The sequence below is a fragment of the Schistocerca gregaria genome, chromosome 4 (genome assembly GCF_023897955.1).
Source record: "Schistocerca gregaria isolate iqSchGreg1 chromosome 4, iqSchGreg1.2, whole genome shotgun sequence".
Lineage (NCBI taxonomy): Eukaryota > Metazoa > Arthropoda > Insecta > Orthoptera > Acrididae > Schistocerca > Schistocerca gregaria.
In genome coordinates, this window is record NC_064923.1 from 457,828,534 (window position 1) to 457,852,922 (window position 24,389).

General features: G+C 39.7%; 1 protein-coding gene across 2 annotated transcripts in view; it reads right to left on the bottom strand.

Annotated features, from left to right (window-relative positions):
• LOC126267267 (uncharacterized) overlaps positions 1-24,389 on the bottom strand; it is a 459,263-nt gene that overhangs the window by 291,758 nt on the left and 143,116 nt on the right. For both annotated transcript variants that reach the window (XM_049972334.1, XM_049972333.1), the window contains exons 3-5: positions 22,340-22,480; positions 19,141-19,176; positions 16,372-16,554 (exon numbers count right to left, since the gene is read on the bottom strand). In XM_049972334.1, coding sequence (XP_049828291.1) covers positions 16,372-16,554; positions 19,141-19,176; positions 22,340-22,480 — 360 coding nt within the window. The remainder of the gene's footprint in view (positions 1-16,371; positions 16,555-19,140; positions 19,177-22,339; positions 22,481-24,389) is intronic.

Consider the following 24,389-nt stretch of genomic DNA (forward strand, 5'->3'; position numbering starts at 1 on the left):
AGTATACGTAAGTCATCTATCACACATTTAAATTAATTTACTCTCACGAAATTTGAAAACAAAAAGCTCAAACACTCCAGGGATAAGAAAATACTTGGTTTTAGGTGCCATAAACTAATTCACCCATTGCTGTATGCCACACCTTTAACGCGCTCGGAATTCTTAGGCGAAATTAAGTCAAATTGTTGAAATCAACGCGATGCAGTTAGGATGCATAGAAAATATTTCGTCGAACAGAGCAGAATCATTAAGCGAAATTCAAAACACACTTATTAAATCAGTGGTCCTGGCGGAGGGTTCGGCTCTTTCCCCGGGCATGGGTGTGTGTGTTTGTCCTTAGGATAATTTAGGTTAAGTAGTGTGTAAGCTTAGGGACTGATGACCTTAACAGTTAAGTCCCCTAAGATTTCACACACACTTGAAATATTTTTTTTTTTTAAATCAGTATATTGAAACAGTACAAAGCAGGGGTACATTAACCGTACAGTTAATTTATTTGAACAGTTTCAGCTACTGCATTATTTTTAAGTCGTGATCTGGTTTTAGGTTTGGATGTTGTATTTAAACTCTGAACTTTGCAAGTGCTCGTTGTTCACGTATCGGTAATAGTTTACAATTTACTGGCGCCATCTACAATTACATTGTTATAATATACTGCGTTGCATGAGGAACAAAATGATGTAGAAATTAATTTATCCACAGACTCCTTTATCTTGAAGTGAAGTATGTATCACAAATACCGAACTAATAAGAAAGTTTGGTTAACTTTACACAAATTTTTGGCTTTTGTTATGAATGGTGCCAGCCTCTCGCTGATTCCGCCCTCTCAGTAAACCGGCGCACATCCAAAGACACGTGCACAATGAATTATCGTGTGCAACAATACCAAGTTAAATAATGCTTTATATACTGTATTTGAAATTGTAGCTTTCTTTACTGTTAGGAATAGAGATGAGCAAACTGAAACACCTAACTGTTTCGAAACAAATGAAACAGTACAATGTAATGTTTCGAAACAGTGAAACAGTTTGTGTTTTGTAATAGTATAGGCCTTCACATTATATCATCCTGAGTGTCTACTGTATAAATATTGTCATAAAAACACAAATGAGGTGCGAGACCGCCAATCATATCGCCTGTAGCAGAAAATGCGCTGCTTTCTTGTCATGTGATTTTCATACTTTCCAATTGGCCGAGGTCAGACTAAATATGTTTGACATAACAGATTTTGCCAAACTCGTTTCCCTGTATTCTAGTGCACAATTTTGATAGGTTTTATGAGTGATAATCTGTATGTGCTCTTGAAAAGTCATATCATGATATATAATTTATTGAAATAACATTCTGGGAAGCGAGGCTCTGAATTAACATTTATGAGTGTGCCACCCACACTTTTACTACTCACAGTTAAATTTTCCATTGTTTGTCACACAGAGCACGATGCAAAGTGACTGATGCACACAGATCAAAGAATTACTGTAACAGACTGGAGGATATAGCAGGATGGTTAAGTATGGCAGTTTCTCATCAAACATTCACAAGTTAGCTGGATACATCTCATAGTAAGTACACTTGATAGAATTGTAAAACATTTCAAAGTAACAGAAATGCAGAGATAGGTATGTTTCTTTGCAGTATAAAATCCATGCTAAAATTTAAAACCATTCATACAGTGTAATGCCTTTGTGATACCGGTATCATGGCAGATCTGCCTCTACACCACTTTTAATTCTTGCTAAAGAAGTTTGTTTTAGGTACAGGTACATGGAGTTCCCTCAAGCACCTCACAGCAAGCAGATGTATTACCATTTTATTATAAACTTCCCCAGGAAATCAGAGATGAAGTAATGTTGCTGTTGAAATGCAATTTTTGTCCCAGTATCTGAACGCCAAAAACAAAAGGATCGAAGTACCATTGTTGATTTGCCTGAGAATTATGTATCATACACAAGTATCAAGATGCCTATAGTGTAACAACCAAACACAGCACATTTACAAAAATAAACCCACAAACATATACATATACAATTCAGATAATTTTTCTAAAACACATAAATGAATAAATAACATACCAAAAAAATTTAACTCACTGAATGGTGAGCAAAAACGTGTCTTCTGTGTGCAACAAATTTGAGAAAAATGTTCTTGTAAGGTATCTACATGCACAGCTTAGTGGACCAAACAAAATACAATCAAATATAAATTCAGTGCACTCTGTCCAGAGAAGAACAAAATCAACTGAAATTTTACTGTTTCATTTCTGAGTAAATCTGCTGTACCTATTCTAAGTTGTAGTTTAGAAATATCATTTTTGATACTTTTTCGTTTGAAAGACGGGGTCGTCTGTATGTTATTGTTTGCCCCTGCTTTGAAAATATGCGCTCACATGGAACAGAGGTGGCCATAATACAAAGACGTCGTTTCGTTATTTCAAACAGTGTAGGAAACAAATGATTTTCTTTCGACCACAGCAATGGATCTTGTGATCTATGTATCAGTGGCATCTTCATATATTTATCAAGCTCGACTATACTTGCAGCACGTGGATTGTCTACACCAGGGGTCTCCAAACTACGACCCGCGGTCTGAAATCGGCCCGCGACGGCCGGCAAACCGGCCCGTGTTAGCTGGCCGGCCATCCCCGGTATCCGGCCCGCCAAATATTTGAGGTGGTACCTATACTGCCAACAATTGAGTTTCTAGGCCTATCGCGACCAATACACCGCGACATTGTTGGACACAATCACGCAACAGAACTATCAAATATATGCTCTGGCTCCGCTACTCGCTACAAGACTACATAACTAAACTTATTGTTGCGCCGCTTGAAATAACAATGCGTTGATATTTTCTACCTCTTCGTCTTGCAGTAATAGTGTTGCTAACAATGATTCTGAGATTTCGTTAACTTTGCAGGACGCTTTCGTGAAGAATGCGCAGTGACATACTTTTTGGTCGGTGAAATTCGCCAGAATAAAATACACCAGAATTTCGTTCAGGTACGCCCACCAATCAAAATTATGTAATTAAATAAAAATCTTAGTTCGTTGCAGTGTTAGCTATTCCCAGAATCTTAGATTTTTGCGATTTCATCTTTCCTTTAGCCTTACATTACGGTGATCATGGAGTGCTAGGGTGCTTTAATCCCACAAGGTAGATCATGGCCCTTATGACTTCGTGGAGGAGTCAATGTGGCCCACAGACAAAAAGTTTGGAGATCCCTGGTCTACACTTTGAATCAAGCCACCTACAGCTTGGTCAAAATCTTGCCAAATGTTGCCCCTGCTAGAGGTGGATGTGCTCACCACAACTGGTTTGGCTGGTGGTGGATTTCTCTAGAACACCGAGTGGGTTTCTGTCGTATTGCACAGCACTTGTTAATTATGACATCTTTTGTTTCTTTTAATCGAGGCCCAGTTTTTGGAAAACCATGCTCCCTGAAGCGAGGATCCAATAAAGTTGCTTCACAAGCAATTGCTTTATCTGCAAACGTTTGAACGAGGCGGGTACAGATTCCGTCCTCAAGTTTAGCAATTACTGTATTAGTGGCTTCATTGCTGTGATCTGAGTTTTTCAGTCTCAGACAATGACTTTGTAAACCTTTGCTTAATAAAACAACTTTTGACAAGGTTACATTTCTTTCACTGCTAATTTCTGTTGTGACTTGTTCAAAAGGAGATAGTATTTCACAAGATTTTTCAATAACTGACCAGTCTTCATTGGACAGTTTTGTTTGTAAATCCACACTGAGGATGGCGAGGGTGCTTTCCAAAGGCTCTTTGATTTTCAAAAGCCTTTCAGACATTACATATGTGGAATTCCATCTCGTAGGGCAATCTTGTTTCGGTGTTAAAATAGGGAAGCCCATTTGCTTCTGAATATTCTGTAGTTTCTCAAGTGCTTGAGGACTTCTTTTGAAAAATTTCACTATTTTTCCCTTGTGTCTGTAATTGGTTCAAGGCTTGCTTGCACAATTAAATTCAGTATATGTGCAAAACAAGGTACATGCCACCATTTGCACATCATCACTGCCTTCACAATATTAGGTGCATTATCTGTAGTAAAAGCTACAATTTTATTCGTAATACCCTAAGTTGAAGTCACATTTTGTAATTCACTGGAAATGTTTTCTGCTGTATGCTTGTCATGAAATTTAAAACTAGATAACAAATATGACTTCAGATTGCAGTTTTCATCAATGAAGTGAGCAGTCACTGCAATATAATTCTCATTTTTCACAGATGTTCATCCATCAGTTGTAATGCAGATGTAGGATGCAGCTTGCACTGCAGATCTTACTCACACTAGTGTGCTGTCGAACGCTTGAGAGAATAAATTGTTGGAGAGTGATTTTCTAATGGGAGGTACATAGTTTTCATTTAATAAATAAACACTCTCAACTACATTAAATCGAAGGTATTCTTTAACAACAAGTCTTAAAATCTGTTCGTCTATTTTGGCTGGGTCTTGATGCAAATCCAGTGTCTACCACACCTACCCAGGACTGAAGTGGTGGAAGTTCTGGGTATTTTTTGCACAGATTGTTCATCTTGACGCATAAGCACTGAAATGGCAGATTTCTGAACAGTTTCTGTGGAAACTGAACTGGTTTCATCACTGCCCAGATTCATAAAAACTGATTTCGAACGAGTTCCACTTAAATTAACTGTTGGGTGCTTATGTCGCAAGTGTCTGTTTAAGCAAGAAGTTGAACTACTTTTAAACGACAACATTGCCGAGCACAAGTTACATTTAAGTTTCTCAGGATTTATCTTCATAAAATAATCCCATACCGGGCTTCGTAATGCCATAGCTGAAGACAGAAGAACCAACACGAACGGTACTGAAGGCGGGAACAAAGTGCAGAAACAACGGATACGCTACTGGGATTCCCATATTTCGTTAGTATGGATAAAATATATCCAGCCTGCTAATATCCATGCACACAAAAGAAATCATTGTGGAGAATAGGCACATTGACTATAGACTCACAAATAAAGCCACATAATTCGAATAAATAGCAAAATATAAGAGAAAAAAATTTTGTCCCTCGAGGTGTTACGAATCAGTACCATAAATCCACAATGCTTCCCAGCCATTCCCGTTCACCATTGCATCATCAATGATCCGTCATCACATTGCTTGAAAGTACATCCAATTTACGTATATGTCTAAAAACTGCCACTCTACGACTTTTTTAATTCAAAATGTTGCAGGTTTTCTTGCGTTTTTTCATATGATTACTGTACATGAATAGAGACGTATATGTTATAGGAGATGTGTAATTTAACTGAATGTTTTTCACACTTTCATTATTGTGAATGCGAATAGTGTGCTTTATTTTATTTTTTGTTAGTGTTTATTAAGCATGTATTATGCCATTTCGGAATAGAGCAGTCAATTAGAAACGAACCTTTATTTTCGGAAATCTTAAGCTTCATGCTGTTGGGTGTCAAAAAGATTTCGACACTTTAAAGAGTTTGATGAGGTAGTATATTAAACATATTTCCGTATCTGTGCCGTGCCTGAATCTCGTCCGAGACAAAGCGAAATGAAACATCACTGTTTCGATACAATTAGTCCGTTCCAAGCACAAGTGGACTGAACCAGCGATATTTTGAAACGATGATACAGTTTCTGTGGCTGGCTCGAGATCGAATCTGGTCCCGTTATCCGACACAGAGCGGAATGAAACACCACTGTTTCGAAACAGTGAAACATAGCCGTTTCGAAACACTGAAACGTATCGATACACTTACCGAGACGTGGAAATAATGGCCAGGTCTAGTCAGGAAACATGTAAAAGGAAACACGTTACGCTGGACCTCAAGCAGAAACTCGAAATTTTAGATAAGTTAAATCGAGGTTCTTCGCAGAAAGCCATTGCTGCTGAGTTTCATGTTGGACGAGCAACTATTTATGACATCAAAAAGAAAGAAGATGTTATTCGACAGTACTCAACACAAATGGAGAGTGAGTTGGGGAAAACTGAGGGTTATGCGAAAGAGTTAGAATGAAGAACTGGACGCAGCTGTTTATAGATGGTTCATGCAACAACACAGTAAAGGCCCAATTATAAAGGAAAAAGCAGCTGCATTTAACAAACAACTTGGCGGTAGTAACTTGTTTGCAGCGAGCGAAGGTTGGCTATCAGATTGGAAAAAATGACATGGCATGCGGCAGCTGACAATCACTGGGGAAAGTCGCTCAGCTCACGACAAGGATGCTGATGAGTTTGTAAGTAGGCACGGAAGATAACAGAGGAAGAAGATTTAACTGCTGATGCCTTGTATAATGCTGACGAAACCTAATGGTGACTGGAAAATCCCAACACCCACGTTGTTTTCAACATACTGGCATAAATACTCTATCAGTGCAGTATTGCGCTCAGAAGAAAGCGTGGATGGACAGTCAAATAGTCTCTCGGTGGTTCCATGAAACGTTTGTACCAGCTGCGAGAAAAGAGATAAAGAAGAAAAAGCTTCCATTGAAAGCTATCCTTATAATTGACATCTCTCCCAGTCATCCTTCAGATGTTTCTCTCAAGTGCGATGGTATACATGTACAAGCACTCTTTCTCCCACCCATTGCGACAGCCCTAATTCAGCCCATGGACCAGGGAATTTAGGAATCAATCAAACGTCATTATCGACATTCACTTCTCGTCTCCTTGCTGAACGAAAGTGAAAACGACTCTATCGAGGCTATGCTGAAGGCGCGGAAAGCAATTAACATATGTGATGCTCTTTTCCAAGCATCCGAAGCATGCGATAAACTGGAAAACGCTACCATAATGAAGAGCTGGTGAAAATTATGGCCATCCATTGATGCCGAATTGGATCCAGTAGTGAGTGACAGCGATGAGCCAGTCAATTCGGAATTATCAATTACTTTGTACATTGACATTTTCCCCAACCTTCCAGGCGGAGAAGAAACTGATGATGAAGATGTTACTAAGTGGCTGAATGAGGAAAACTGTGATACGGACCAAACTTTAACAGATGGAGAAATAATGAAAAGGGTGCAAGAAAGTGACGAAGAAGACACAGGCGGAGAGTACACTCAAGGACCAAGTTTCCGTAGAAAATTAATGAATTTTTGGATTTAATAAAGTATATCCTGTATGTTTTAAAATTGTAATTAATAAAGTACAGTACGCTATATCCCATGGGTAAAAAACGAAATAAATGAATAAAATAAATTTCAAACATTCAATAATCCGGCACTTCCACTAATCCTGCACCCATATGTGCTAGGAATGTCCGTATTAGCGAGAGTCTATTGTACTGTCATATGGGTATGCAGCGGTTTCAAGGGCAGCGATGGGGGCTGCGTGGGAGGGAACTGAATCTATGAACCACCCATACTCCCCCCTCCTACCCACTACTGCTTCGATCCTGGCTTCTTACGTGTCCACCCTTGATCACCGCCGCATTCCTGTGCTTTGGGGTTTAAGTCTTAGTATGCTCTTGATTACTGCTACGTTCTTGACCTTTGGGTGTTCAAGAGTGTTTGTTACGAGCAGTGAGCCGTTTTTCGAAGATCTTTGTACTCTCTTCCGTATTCGATCCCATTTGACGCGACATAACTGCCACGTAATCAACGCTAGACTGCAACAGACTTGGATAGATGATCATTAACTGTAATAACTATGCAGTGGAATGACAACAGTTTCAGAAACTGATTTTTAGTGCACTTGACGCAATACGGAAGAGCGCGTCCGATCACATCCGCTACAGGTCTCGGCTTCGACTCCTCTTTCAGAAAACGTAATCAAATGCTTCCACCAGCGATAAAATATCTAGGCTTTAGAATTATTTTTATTTATTTATTTGTTCTTAGGTTTTATGGGCCATCTGAGCCAATGGTAGGCCTACGTGGTCACGAAACGAGTCAGTACATAATTCACGCAATGATGAGAAATAGTTTGAAATAAAAGCTACAAGAGAAGAAAAGATTTGTGTAATATGAGGTCTGTTCAAAAAATTCCGGAATATTCGTAATTTTATGCCAATGGTCCGCCGGAGAGAAATGCGGTTGACGTCCCTGCCCACAATTCTGTTTAATGTGTAACTGCCGGAAGTTTCATTATTGTATGTCTTTTAGTTATTGTTCAGTCTGTATTGAGTAGAACGCTGTGTCGCACATTTTGCTAATTTCGAGATGGCAGAGTTAGAGGAGAAATGCGTGTGCATTGCATTTTGCATGAAACTCAAGAAAACCTTTACATAGACACACTAAATGATGCAGGAAGCCTACGGTGATGAGTGCTTAAGCGGAACTCGGTGTTGCGAATGGCCATACGGTTTAAAAATGGTCGGGCAGAAATTGTAGATGGCCCTCGTTCAGGATGTCTTTTGACGTCTACCGACGACGCTCAATGTCAGGAACGTCAACGAAATTGTGCGTGCAAATCGAAGAGAGACTGCAGTAGAATGTAACATTTTAGTCATAAATTCCTGACACAGCGGCTTGGAATGCATCGCGTTGCCGCCAATTTCGTCCCATGCGTCATGAGTCAAGATCAGAAATATGTTCGCCTCGCAATCTGTAAAGAGCATTTGGATCACGCAAATGAGAACCAAATGTTCTTTAAGAGAATCGTAATTGGTGATGAGACGTGAATCTACGGTTATGGTGTTGAGATCAAGGTTCAGTATTCACAATGGGTCGGAAAAGGTTCTCCAAGACCAAAAAAGGCTCGTCAGGTTAGGTTAAATGTCAAAGCCATGCTGATAGTTTCCTTTGACTTTGGAGGATTAGCTCATCATGAATTCGTGCCACAGGGCGTAATTGTTAATTGATGGTACTGTTGAGACGTTTTGCGACGCCTGCAAGAAAATGTGAGAAGGAAACGTGGCGAGACAGTTCATGGCTCTTGCACCACGATAATGCTCCCGCACGTTCTTCCCCGTTGGTGCGTTACTATTGCACAAAAAACGAAATCAGTGTGCTGCCTTTTTCTCCTTACTCTCCAGATTTTTTATTTCATAAGTTGAATACCCCGTTGAAAGGACAAAAATTTGCGACGGTAGACGTGGTAAAAGAAAACTCACAGACGGAGCTTCACGCGATCCATCAAGAGGTGTACTGTGACTGCTTCCGGAAGTGGAAACACCAAGATTTCTTCGGAGTGGACTGCATTTGGAACGGTGTATCAGTTGTGGAGGAGAGTATTTCGAAGAGATCGAGCAGCCAAAATTTGTGGACACAGTTCCAGAATTTTTTGAACAGATATCGACTACACAATACTATGAACGATTTTTGGTTATTGTAATTCTTTTATAGAATAAACGGAATATGCCATACAAGGAAGTCTCACTCTGTGTTTCTTATGGAAGTATTATCCCAATTTTCGTGTTGAGTATTCACTGAGTGAAGATTGTAGTTCTTTTTGAATAAAGTCCCATGCATAAGTGGGAGAACTTGTCCGTCCCACTTCCCCCATCTGTGATTTGGCGTACAGCATTTTTATTCATTACAGAATTCTCATACATGTCTAGCAACTATTGCCGATGATTCCGCTAAACATCTCGTTTCGCCAGTTGTTAGACCGAGCGAGGTGGCGCAGTGGTTAGCACACTGGACTCACATTCGGGAGGACGACGGTTCAATCCCGTCTCCAGCCATCCTGATTTAGGTTTTCCGTGATTTCCCTAAATCGTTTCAGGCAAATGCCGGGATGGTTCCTCTGAAAGGGCACGGCCAATTTCCTTCCCAATCCTTCCCTAACCCGAGCTTGCGCTCCGTCTCTAATGACCTCGTTGTCGACGAGACGTTAAACACTAAAACACCACCACCACCAATTGTTACATTACATGGCTGATCGTAGTAACACAGTATTATGACTTTAGAATTGCTGTGTAAAATGGCAATTTTAGAGTCCTCCTCCCCACCACAATTCACTCATAGCTCTCTAGATAAATATCGGCGGACGCCAATGGTTCTGTTAACAGAAAGACCAGAATTAGAAGAGTAAGACGCTTGATTAACGTCCTACAAAAGGTTAACGAACTGATCCCGCGGATCGTTCTGATTACCCTTTACTGGACTTAAGAATTTTTTTTGCGAATGCGCGCACTTGACCCAGAATATGGTACAGTATTAATATAATTTCTGTAAGTTATGAGTATGTGAAAAATATAATAAATTGCAATGTGATTCGGAAACCACGTTGAACTGTAATTTCCTCACCAAATGGAGGAAGGAAAAATTCATACCACTTCGAGTAGGACATGTGTCTAATTAGGCAATGTGATTTTCAAACATCTATGCCTTACAGTCACAAAGCTACTGAAGAGAAATAAAGTTGCAGTTGATATATCTAGCTATTCTTTCGAATTCTTTTTCTGTTGCTAAGTAAAATACGCTGACGAAATTAGCCTATTAGTGCAGTGAAACTGTCAGAAAAAAAGCCTGTACCTTGCAAAAGGTGGGGTAGATGACTATTTTTTTAACTCGTTCATATTGTTGGAAAGGTTAGAAAACCAAGTTTTGCCAACAAAATTTCTCTTGGGAAAATTTTATGTAGTCAAAAAACTTAGAAAATTTCGGACTTTTTTCAGTTTTTTCAAAATATCTCAGTTTCATTTGCTCCTATCCCTTTAACGTTTATTTTCTTTTTTAAAGAGCACAAAATTCTCTACAAATTTTATTCTTACCAGTTTTTTCTACTCCCAGTATCTAAGGCACTACAGCGTGTCAAAAAAATACCAATTTTTTTCAAATTTCGGGCAAAGTGGCAAATTACCTAATTTTTGAAAACTGTTATTTCAGTTTCTATTTGTGTGGTATAAACATATTACTCATCATGTTATTCATTGGAATTTACCATCTCACTCTGCTGCAAGGCCAGGACAAACAGCATCATACTCAGAAAGTACGAACACATTCACATCGGACTGCTTGAAGTTTATTTATGTTACGATACGTAATACGATTGCATGCAGGTGCCGTACATTTTCTACAGTAGATTTACGTTAATGATCAGTTATAAGAAAGAGTATGTAGGAATTGTTCTTTAGCGGACAAAAGCGTATTTATTCTTTGGCGGGCGGAGGACGATTATCTCTGGTGATTGTTCACAGCGCGCTGACAGCTATTAGCACACAACAATAAGGATCATACAGTTTGGAGTCGCTTCCATTCAGTATATGTTGTGGTGCTGAAAATGAGTATGTCTGACATGAATTTGTGTTTCATTTGCGAAAAAACTGTGGTGAGTGGTGGACACAATGTGAAAATGAAGCCAGCCGGTGTGGCCGTGCGGTTCTAGGCGCTTCAGTCTGGAACCGCGTGACCGCTACGGTTGCAGGTTCGAATCCTGCCTCGGGCATGGATGTGTGTGATGTTCTTAGGTTAGTTAGGTTTAAGTAGTTCTAAGTTCTAGGGGACTGATGACCATAGATGTTAAGTCCCATAGTGCTCAGAGCCATTTGAACCGTTTGTGAAAAAGAAAGGACTGAGCACACTTATCGATTGTAGTGCTAAACGCAGGGAGTCTGCCCACACTCGTTTTTTGAAAACGCTCAGTTAAGTGATGTTGCATGAAGCATGCTACAAGAAGGACATTAATGAGAGAATGATAGCAGCTAGCCTTCGACATCCTCAGGAACCAACAGGCTTGCTACGCCAGTCGCAGGAAAAAGGTGAAGATCAATTTCAAAGAGAAATGCTTCTTATTTGCAAAAGGGAATTCTGAAGACTTTTTAACCAAACAGTTAAGATTGCCATATGCCAAACGAAATTTTGTTTACAAAGTAATGAAATTGGAAGTGCAATAGACAGTATTAGACCAGGCTAAACGACGTGGTGGTGAATTTGGTCAACAAGTGATAGAGCGAATGCAAAATGTAAATGATTTGGTTGCTGCAGATGGGTGATACCACAAATTTTGCTGCAGAAATTTCTTTCGCCGTGTTTCAGCTACTGGACAGAATCGAGGTTACCGACCTGCAACACAAGTAAATGAAGGCATGGAGGCTATATTTGCCTACCTGGAAACCAATACGGAAGAACGTCAGTTTTCTACGGACGATCTGTTAGAGCAAATACCCACATCACCTCGTCCTGATATTCGAACTGTCAAGGCTCGCCTTTTACAGAAATATGGTGACGATGTGGTGATAGCTGAAACAGCTTCAAGGCCAGGCACAAGAAGAGGCTGACGTTATTGATTGTAACATCTGCCATTTCAAGAACCAAAGATTTTGGAAGTGTTGTCATTGTAGGAGAAGATGTTGACCTGCTTTTACTCATGACCGGTTTGGGGCAAGGCATTGAAAACTTATTTTTCTTAAAGCCAGGAAGAGGAAATGCAGAAGACAAGTGGTTTTCCACTGCATCTTAAAAGTTTGACAGTGAATATACAGGGTGTTTCAAAAATGACCGGTATATTTGAAACGGCAATAAAAACTAAACGAGCAGCGAAAAAATAGAAATACACCGTTTGTTGCAATATGCTTGGGACAACAGTACATTTTCAGGCGGACAAACTTTCGAAATTACAGTAGTTACAATTTTCAACAACAGTTGGCGCTGCAAGACATGTGAAAGATATAGAAAAGAACGCAGTCTGTGGGTGCGCCATTTTGTACGTCGTCTTTCTGCTGTAAGCGTGTGCTGTTCACAACGTGCAAGTGTGCTGTGAACAACATGGTTTATTCCTTAGAACAGAGGATTTTTCTGGTGTTGGAATTCCACCGCCTAGAACACAGTGTTGTTGCAACAAGACGAAGTTTTCAACGGAGGTTTAATGTAAACAAAGGACCGAAAAGCGATACAATAAAGGATCTGTTTCAAAAATTTCAACGGATTGGGAACGTGACGGATGAACGTGCTGGAAAGGTAGGGCGACCGTGTACGGCAACCACAGAGGGCAACACGCAGCTGGTGCAGCAGGTGATCCAACAGCTGCCTCGGGTTTCCGTTCGCCGTGTTGCAGCTGCGGTCCAAATGACGCCAACGTCTACGTATCGTCTCATGCGCCAGAGTGTACACCCGTATCCATACAAAATTCAAACGCGGCAACCCCTCAGCGCCGCTACCATTGCTGCACGAGACACATTCGCTAACGATATAGTGCACAGGATTGATGACTGCGATATGCATGTGGGCAGCATTTGGTTTACTGACGAAGCTTATTTTTACCTGGACGGCTTCGTCAATAAACAGAACTGGCGCATATGGGGAACCGAAAAGCCCCATGTTGCAGTCCCATCGTCCCTGCATCCTCAAAAAGTACTGGTCTGGGCCGCCATTTCTTCCAAAGGAATCATTGGCCCATTTTTCAGATCCGAAACGATTACTGCATCACGCTATCTGGACATTCTTCGTGAATTTGTGGCGGTACAAACTGCCTTAGACGACACTGCGAACACCTCGTGGTTTATGCAAGATGGTGCCCGGCCACATCGCACGGCCGCCGTCTTTAATTTCCTGAATGAATATTTCGATGATCGTGTGATTGCTTTGGGCTATCCGAAACATACAGGAGGCGGCGTGGATTGGCCTCCCTATTCACCAGACATGAACCCCTGTGACTTCTTTCTGTGGGGACACTTGAAAGACCAGGTGTACCGCCAGAATCCAGAAACAATTGAACAGCTGAAGCAGTACATCTCATCTGCATGTGAAGCCATTCCGCCAGACACGTTGTCAAAGGTTTCGGGTAATTTCATTCAGAGACTACGCCATATTATTGCTACGCATGGTGGATATGTGGAAAATATCGTACTATAGAGTTTCCCAGACCGCAGCGCCATTTGTTGTTGAAAATTGTAACTACTGTAATTTCGAAAGTTTGTCCGCCTGAAAATGTACTGTTGTCCCAAGCATATTGCAACAAACGGTGTATTTCTATCGCTGCTCGTTTAGTTTTATTGCCGTTTCAATTATACCGGTCATTTTTGAAACACCCTGTATTCTGTTCACTCACGCCTTTAGCGGATGTGATTCAACATCCGCCTTTTTTGGTCAAGTAAAAATTAAGTGCTGCAATATTGTTGCGAAAAATGAACACCTAACCTCAGCGCTTTGCACGTTCAATAAACCACATGCTACCCGTGAAGAAATAATAACAGCAGGAGAACACGTTACTATCGCATTGTATAGTGGAGGTGTCAGCAGTTCCCACACACTAGACCATTTGCGGTACCAGCTATCCACCAAGTCAGCCACAAAAAGCAAACTGAATCTCGCACGGTTGCCACCTACACAAGATGCTGCACAACATCATTCGTTGCGGACTTACCAACAAGTCCAAAGTTGGATGGGAAACTGGAAACCTGAGAAATGGGGATGGAATCACAGTGACCACAGTCCAATATTCGTTATAATGAGCCAAGATCCAGCACCTGAAGCACTTCTTCACATTGTTTCATGCTCATGCACGCTGAACTGTGGCGGAGCGTGCACCTGCAGAAAAGCGGGCTTGAAATGTTCTTCAATTTGCAAGAAATGTATTGGGGTCAACTGTGAAAACGTGACAAAATTTTTATATGAAGACAGTGAAGAAACTGTTATGGAGGATATTGAGGAAACCGCTGACGAAATCAACGAACTCGCTGACGCTGACTCGCTGTTTAAAGAAGAGGTCAATCTGGGATCAAGTCTATGTACAGACCCTGAATCCGTAACTCAAGATATTTCTGTTGACACTGAGGAACCTGGCCCATCAAAACGTTGGAAGTGATGCTCATACCTGTCTCAAGTGCGGTAAGGTGCGGTATTACAAGTATTACACACGCAGAACTGTCAACATTTTTTAATAACTGACAACGCATTTTAATTGTAATAAAGCTACTTATTTTTAATGTCAACTGTTTGGCCTTTATACACAAGAATAATTACCTACCTAATTAGGTTGCCTATTGCACTAGTTCAGTTTCCGGAGACAATTTATTTTGTGTGTATGTGTGTGTGTGTGTGTGTTTGTGTGTGTGTATGTCTCTTAATGATTTATTTTTATATTTATAGTTTTACAAATACCAGGGCTGAGGTGGCCCATAGTGAACTTCAGGTAGTGATGTAAGAATCACAAAACTTGGGTGCCCAGCAATCCTCATGTTGCATACTCAGAAATTGAATACCTGAAAGTGAGGTGGTAAATTCCAACATATAGCATGATGTATAATGTATTTATACTACACAAACAGAAACTGAAAAAATAGTGTTCAAAACTAAGGTATCTTGCCACTATGCTCAAAATTTGAAAAATTGGTATTTTTTGACGCGCTGTAGCGCCTTAGATACTGGGAGTAGAAAAACAAATTTGTAGAGAATTTTGTGCTCTTTAAAAAAGAAACTAGACGTTAAAGCGATAGGAGTAAATGAAACTGAGATATTTTGAAAAAAACTGAAAAAATCCTACATTTTCGAAGTTTTTTGACTGCAGAAATCTTTCCCAAGAGAAATTTTGTTGGCAAAACTTGGTTTTCTAACCTTTCCAACAATATGCACGAGTTAAAGAATAAAATCTTCTACCCCACCTTTTGCAATATATATGTGCAATTTGACTGGAGTATATTCTGTAACAAATTCCATATACTGCAAACCGGAAGTAAAAAGTGATCTAGCATTTTTGATAGATTTACTAAGCATTTTGCATTATTTGAATAGCCCAAAAATTTATTCGAAGTTGCAGAATTTCTACGTATATTCGACCGTAACTTCGGAATCTCAAGGTCAGTACCCAGTGAAATTAGTTAAAAATTTCCTTGTACGTTATTCGAAGTGTGCAACGGTATTCTGTCTGTCGATCTTGTCGTAAATGACTTCTCGTTCGTATTGTTCAAAATGCTGGTCGCCGACATAGCAGAAGGAACACATTTGAAAGGCAAAAAGAAATAGTAGACTTTAACAATCCCTAGAGACGATGTCATTATATACTGATCTCGATCTCGGGTTGGAGAACGACAGGAAGACAACCGGACGTTTTCTTCTCAATGGAATCGTATGGACATTTATCTTGAGTGATTTAGGGAAAGCGCGAAAAACATAAATCTAGATGGCCGCAAGTCGGTTTCTATCACGGTCCTGCTGAAAGCGAGTATGAGCGATGGACTACTTGGCTCGGTGGCCTTAGTCGAATGCTTTGGCCGAGTACCGAGTGCGACAAGTTCCGATCGAGCATAAATTTATGTTATCGGAAGTGTCCTCTTCTTCGAAACAAATGCGAAGCCATGTAGACAGATTTTTAGGCTTACTATATAAGCTTTTTCTTGTGTTCTAACAGTGGCGGTAAAATATTGACTGTAACCGGAAGCGTTCCTATGCCCAGGTGGACATAATACGTTTGAGGCTCTATGAGATAGGCAACACAGTAATAAAAGCTAATACAAATAATTGTACAGTCATAAGGACGTGACTTACCCTCATAGATGATTGGGATCTGGTTGCGGTAGTAGACCAATGCAGGGAGGCTCCCGAGGTTGTATTCTTCAGCGAGGCTCTCGTCGGCTATCTTGACGAACCCGATGCCCAGCTGGTCGGCTTCGTCGTCGATGTTCTCCAGCTCCAAAAGCGCCTTGGCGCACTTTCTGCACTCGGGCCTGTCTGCGGGTCATTCGGCAGTCTCTCTTAATTCAGCATACCACTCGCTAGCCGCCAGCAGCTCTCATCGTTTTGTTAGTGCTCTCACAATGCTTACTTTTTACCCATTGTTGCGAAGCATTCTTTTTCAACATCACATCAACAACTGTTATATACTCTTTTCTTTTTTTTTAATATCTCGGTTCTTTCATTCAAAGGTGAACAGTAATCAAACTGCTTTTTCTTCCTCTAATGTTTCATCCTAAAATATGAAATTTTTCTACAAAAAACCAACGGAGGAATTTATTAACATAGTAGCTCGTTTCGCGTAATGCTCCTGGATTCTGATGAATGTGTGTGGAAATAGTTCCTAAACACGTAACCTACTCAGCTGAATTGAAATGTTTCCTTCTGAAGGTAAGGCACACGGCAAAGAATCCTCAAGTCACAAGTGGTGTTTCAGGTTTCGTCAAGTTAGTCTGATATATAAAAACCTGCCGTTGCCTGCTTGAGTTTAGGATGGTTGCATCGGACTTTTGTGTTGAAATTATGTCGCCAGTCAATTGCAACATTGCCTACCGAAGTTGCAGAGCGATCATTTGGTAGAACTTCTATTTTTGCCAGAATCAAAGCAGTTCACGCGATCTATTTGTCAAAAATATTGCGCCGGTGCGAGATAGGGATCTTGATTAGAATTGATGTCGAAAATACTGAAATAAGCGATTAAAGGTTGTTTCACGAAACAAATACTTCTTCATATGAATAAATGTGAAGAAGATAAATATTTATGTTGAAACCTGGACAGACAATTCTGTGCTCTCAGTCGGAAATAAGATAGCTTTTCGAATTTACCTCGCATAACAAGAAAAGAGATACGCAAGAGACTTTTAGTAAGCATTATTCTGCGATGAAAGCAGCTGACGACTTAAATAACAACACGGCAACAGCTGCGTGTGGCAACTGTGCCAAAACAATGGAAAACTGCCTCAAAAAGCAAGCACTCCAAAGTGCGTCTAGTATACGCTACTACATCATCAGCTTGGCATCACATGTGTTACACTATGCATCTAACTATCTGAGCCTAACCGCCACTATGTTTTTTCTTAATAAGATATTGCACTTGTACGTAATGTGAAGCCTGAGTAGTTGTGCCATTCAATGATAGTGTATAGGTCGGTATATGCATGTGGACTTGTTGTTCTTTTACTTTGCACACAAAGTGAATCAAATAAGACGTTCTCAAGTAAAATTTTGTTATATGGTATGCCTTAACATATTTAAAAATCAAAGATACAATTTTTTCCGAAAGAACTATATAGAATATGTATGAAAATATAAATATATTGTGATATTTGCATTACAAGTTACTTTCGATAGAAAGTATTTTTTCATAATTATAATAAAGTTTCTGTGTAAGACAGTCATATAGTATTTATTATACTTAATGCTGCTAAGTTTCAATTTTGTTAATTTATCCCGAATATTTTTTTTCTTTCATTTCAAGCACATGATATTTGTGTTTTGATTGTAAGTAACATAAAGAAAGAAGAAAGGCCTGAAAAGCGAAAAATGAAGGCATGTTATTCCACAAAGCATTGAGCATAGATTTTGTAGGTATTAACAGCAGTAAAATAAAAAAAAACGAAATAAAAAGAAGCAGAAAATAAAATAAAGAAGATTCCATGGTATAGTTAAACAGGCGTGTAAAACAAAGGCGATACGCTTTGAGTCTGGAAGCGTGACGTGAAAATCGAGGATGTACTGCCAACCTTTAAAGAGGAATAAAAAGCTGTGGGCAGTAATTTAGTTGACCTGGCTATTGTGACAGCAGAATGCTTCGTAGTATTCCCTACCAATGTAAGTTTGGCTCCATCGACCGTTTGAAATATTCCAGCCACATTACATTAATGTCTTGTATTGAATAGCATTGTAAGCAGTCTTTTGTACATTACATGTGTACATATGTGTGTTTTAGACATAAGAGTCCATGAATTCATTTATGAAAATAAACAATATTCTATTGATTATCTTCTGTCATAATTACCGAAAAGGATGTGATAGGTAAAGAAGTGCTGAATCAAATAAGACGTTCTCAAGTAAAATTTTGTTATATGGTATGCCTTAACATATTTAAGAATCAAAGATACAATTTTTTCCGAAAGAACTATATAGAATATGTATGAAAATATAAATATATTGTGATATTTGCATTACAAGTTGCTTTCGATAGAAAGTATTTTTTCATAATTATAATAAAGTTTCTGTGTAAGACAGCACAATTCATAATCCAGTATTCATTCAAGATACGCATGGCCAATGAAAGCGTAACGAAAAGATACAGTCAGACATTAATTTTGAATTCACCAATATAATTATAGGATTCAGATATGGCATGAAGGACTGTAGAATAGGTCTGATTTTGTTTCGCAAACCTCCAGCTGATTTCTTGGAATGCCCTTGTTTTCTGTCGAGTTTATGGGGAATGTTACTTTCTGAACAAAACAAGAAGCAATCCTTTTTTTTATTATTCTTAATCATTTCTGCCCACAACAGCGACAGGTCGTTAAGTAGTTAGCTGTAAGCCTCCATACAATGACACGTAATACTTACTGGACCCCGTGGTAGGACAAGTCTTCGCGTCAGGACCTATCGGTACAACAGACAGACAAAACATTGAAATTGAACACATTGGGGTCAAACTGAACTTGGAACATCCACAGCAGACACATGCCACTTCAATTACATATAGTTTTCTCGGTAAATGGGATGAAACGTTTGAGCCTACTGCAAACGTACTTTGTCTTATAAGTACAATAACTTTTACAAATCAGAAGTTAATCATATGCCGAAATGAGACTTAGTACCACGTCAGCTGCTTTAGGGTTAATCTAAGAAACAAAAACAGTGTCTGAGTATGTCGTTTGTGGTGTCTAGACAAAGTTGATGCCTGGATCTACCAGGTTTGTTTTCAGTCTGGCGTTTAGGTATTATTTTATTTTACGATCAACCATTTGGCTTTCGAACGACGTAGACCCAGAAGGGCCAAGGCTTATGTTATCACATTTAAAAAGTTTCAGTACATTTTTATAAGTCTGTGTCTGCTGGGATGCCATTTAATACACACAAAAGGAATATCTTCACACAAATACTATACATAAAAACTACACATATATTCGGAAGTAGAGGAAAATATAAAAAAGTATTTCAGTAATAAACACACAATTCTTAATTTGACAATTGGTTTAGTAGTTGTTAAACACAATTTCACGATATATCACAAAACAGAGGCACAACATAGCTTCCAAAATTTCCTGATTTCCAAAAACATATGAAATATATTAGTCAGAGAGGCACTGCACTTCTGTGAAAACTCAGAATCCAATGCCGAATAACGAACCGTTATTGTACTTTAGCTTCATTCTCAGTCGAATTATCGACTACGATTTATGTTTTGTTAGCAGTTTTTGACAGTCATACTTAGAAATATATACAGTTTCATATAGAAAAATATAATTTTTGCACAGCGTATTTCAGCAACCAGAGTACACTAGGTTTTGCATTAGCGATGGTAGTAACTTTGGCGGCTCCCAATGCAAGTGTGAGGCCGCGGAATCATAGTGTTATATACTGACGTTCGCAAGGTTAAAAAAAAAGAAAACTTTTGAACTGTTCAATTATTATTTTTAGTATTTGCCACAGGGCAATAGATAAAGCGGTGGCCGGTCGACATTGCAGTATACTGAAAGCATGATTGTCGAATTAGGCTATTATTCTATTTTTTATTAAACGAATAATGAGGAATTCCAACAAGTGTGGGGCTCTAAAACCAAGTAAATGTTATCTGCAGGATAAGCCTACCGCCTGGCTTCACTACTGACATAATTTTTCTTCTGAGTTGTCTTTTTGTCACTTTTATTAATGGTATGACAACAATGGGATTACTAGAGGGTTTGTGGTCTGTGTGATACAAGGACTTAAATAGGTAGCGTGCTGCGCACAGAACAAAGGAAAATGGGTACTGATTCCAAAATACAGACCTCCAATAGGCAGAATGTAATTTTCTTCTGACGTTCCACAGCAATTCTCTTCCAGTGTCTAACGTAAATCTGCATCATCTGGGTGTACTGACTAGTATCTTACTATAGTTTATAACAAACAAACACCCTTCTTATTTGCAAATTTAAAGAGAAATATTTTTTTGTTATTACTTAAGTTTTATTTCGAGTCACCTCTCGAGTAAACTCTACAGGCACTACATCGTTACAAACTGCAGCACTTTCATTCAGTCACGAATATTTACAAAGGTAACAAAGCTATATTTTTGCTCTGTTTAGTAACAATATTTAATAGAAAATTCAGTAACGTGAGGAACAAACAGGTCCAAAAATCTTATTTTGCCTACGATGAGAACTACTAGGATATATGGCTTAGCCTTCGAGTACTATACACGGTGCAGCATAATTAAGAGCAGAAACTGACATGTGTGAAGTTATGCGACAAATGGAGCGAAAACATTCCAATAAACTCGGGTCCGCAAGTGGACCATTTGCGAGCTAAATGCGAATATTTGGTTATGAGGTGATAGTGACTTCAGTGTAAAATATTGCCCCAGTTGGTAAAAACGTATTTGAAATGTAAACTTTTCGACTAAATCCCCACGCAATTGGGCTCAAATTTCACGGGCACGTTTTGTTGTTCCTGTAAGACGATATCTAGCGAATCGTGATTTAAGATGGATAGTTCCGGGATAATTTGTACCCTGGCCTATAAAATTTCCTGACGTGAGTCCTCTGAATTTTTCCTTCTGAGAAAGATCGAAAGTGACATGTACAGTACACCTACTGATCAGGTTGAAGAACTGGAGCTTGTCAATTTACGAGATTATCCAGGTGTCTTGTCAAGATTTACGAGTAGAATACAGTATTGCACCCAAATCGAGGACGACACATAGAACATCTCCTTTAACGGTGTGCAGTAAATTGTAGCATATAACGTGTTGAATTAGTTTTGCGTTTCGTGTTAAGGTAGGCAGTGAGTGAAAGTCGAGCCCAACTAGATGAGGATTTAATCAAAAAGATTACACTGCAAACATTGTTGTACTATCTAGGACAATAATTTCATACTGAAGTCAGTAGAGAGTCGTAACGACAAAGTACAGTTATGGACATGAAATGTATACACAGTGGCGAGTATGAGCTACGTACCTCCAGCTGTATTAATGGAATGACGACAATGATAATTTGTGCCAGAACAGGAATCAGAAATTACCGCTTTACGCGAGTGGTCGGTTATCTGAGCACAACTCATGGTCAGACTCAAACTTCTATATGTCGTCGTCCATGTAACATACCTATACCCGTACATCCCATTAATGTTATTCCCGCAGAGAGGCGACATTTTATTTGTAGGTCAGAGGCCCGGTATTGATCCATAAATACGAAACTGCAGTGCTTGTGTTTTTAAGAAGTGTTTTGCAGAGTTCCTCTGGACATCCATGCATACATGCCCGAAGGTCTTCTTCACAAGACAGGCACTGATGTTTCGTGATTACAGGTATAAAGCAAACGGTTTCTTTGTGAATTTATATTTATTAGAAAGTTTTCGCTTCTGTTATATATTTTCACTTGTGTCAGTTTTCGCTATTAATTACGCTACATCCTACACAAAAATCTATCTTTGATCTGTAGGTTAATGTACGGTAGCGAACAGAATATATATTATAAAAACTCCCTGCCCCGCATTTTGATTTTAGTAAAACATTTGAGGGGTAGTTCTTCTATGCAGAAAATACTCAGACTCACATACTTACAGAATAATACGGCCACATATTCGGTGTCCTGAACGATTTTTTCGAGTATACGAGCGTTTACTTCCTCGATGCGATCGGGAAGGTCCATGGCTTCCAAGCTCGTAAGGAAGTCCAGAACATTCTCCTCGTCCATCAGGTCCCCTGTTAAAGTAGAATGGAATATTGTATTAGGTGACGGTTTTCACATTTAATATCCATTATTTTGTCAGGTAGCAACACACACGTACATGCAACTACATCCATGCTCATCATTTCTACATTTACATCAGTATTCCACAAGCCAACTAACCTCTGGCACGTGGGTGGAATGATTATCTAAGCCTCTAATTTCTCGAATTTTCTCGCCGTAGTCGTTTCGAGAGATGTATGTGGAAGGAAGTAATATGTTGTCCGATTCTTCCTGGAAAGTACTCTCTCGAAATTTCTACATCTACATTCATACTCCGCAAGCCACCCAACGGTGTGTGGCAAACATGTTCCGTAATTCTGAAAGAGATTGACGTCAGTGGTATAGGCCTATAATTTGTGCATCTGCCCTACGACCCTTCTTGAAAGCGGAAATGACCTGTGCTGTTTTCCAGTCACTAGGTACCGTTCGTTGCTCCAGCGAGCTACGATAAATTGCTACTAGAAGGGGAGCAAGTTCTTTCGCCTAAGTTCCTCTATCGCCGGATGTTTGTTTCACCAGGCTCCGCGACAACCCCTTTGCGTATGATCACAACCTGTGGTCTATGTAGTTACGCGTATTAGCGGAATAGAAAAGTTACAGAAGGCAAAAAGTTCTTCAAGAAACGCAAGAGAGTATTTGTATTTGGTCGAATAGATAGTCACTAAAAACTTACTTAAAAGATGAACTTGGGAAATTCAGCTTAAATCCGGCAAACTCGGAACAACTATGGTTAAATTTCTAAGACCTCATAAGCCGTAGCTTAAATAAATATGTACCAAATAATGTAATTAAAGACGCGAAAGACACGTCATAGCCGGCTTAGGTGGCCGTGCGGTTCTGGGCGCTACAGTCTGGAACCGCGCGACCGCTACGGTCGCAGGTTCGAATCCTGCCGCGGGCAGGTTAGTTGGGTTTAAGTAGTTCTAAGTCCTAGTGGACTGATGACCTCATCAGTTAAGTCCTATAGTGCTCAGAGCCATTTGACACGTCGTAATGTATTGGGAGAAAGCTGCGAAAGCACAGCCTACAACACTCTCCCTAAAAAGAGAATGCAGGAAAGCTGACAGATGAGCGGAGAGATTCATGCATCCTAAATATGGGCTGAACGTGGAACTTACTATCTTTTCCACAATCTGATCACGGCGAAAATATTCGTCAGAAAGTCCTAGGAAATTCTGGTGATGTGTAAAATTAATGAACGAATCCAAATCTTCCGTCCAGTTTGTCGTAAATCACATGGCTCTGAGCACTATGGGACTTAACATCTAAGCTCATCAGTCTCCCATAACTGAGAACTACTTAAACGGAACTAACCTAACGACGACACACACATCCATGCCTGAGACAGGATTCGAACCTGCGACCGCAGCAGTCGCGCGGTTCCAGACTGAAGCGCCTAGAACCGATCAGCCACTCCGGCCGGCTGTCGTAAATCAGTCTAGTGTTGAAACTAAAAACAACAGAAAGAGGCAGAAATATTAAATTGTGCGTTTAAAAATGTATTGCCGCAAGAAGGTTCAAGAAATCACAAATGCGTTACTACGATCGTAAGTAATCGGTAGAGCCCATACGAAAGCACTGGAGCCCACACAACAGCGATTTTGCATCAGTATCAGTGTAAAAAAAGCTGCTATATGATACTGAGTGTTCGCATTTACATGTGCAGGTCCCGGTCACTTTCTGAGAGCAGTATGAGAACTTCTTTACTAACCATCTTATGGTAACATCATAGCTGTTGCTCCAGTTAAATACGTGTTTTTTCTAATGTCGCAGGTCCTGTGGACAGTGATTGTGACTATGACAGCTGTAAAATTAGAAAATGTTACCACCAGCAGAACACATAGTTAACGTGTCAATCAGTTTCATGTACATGAAAATCAT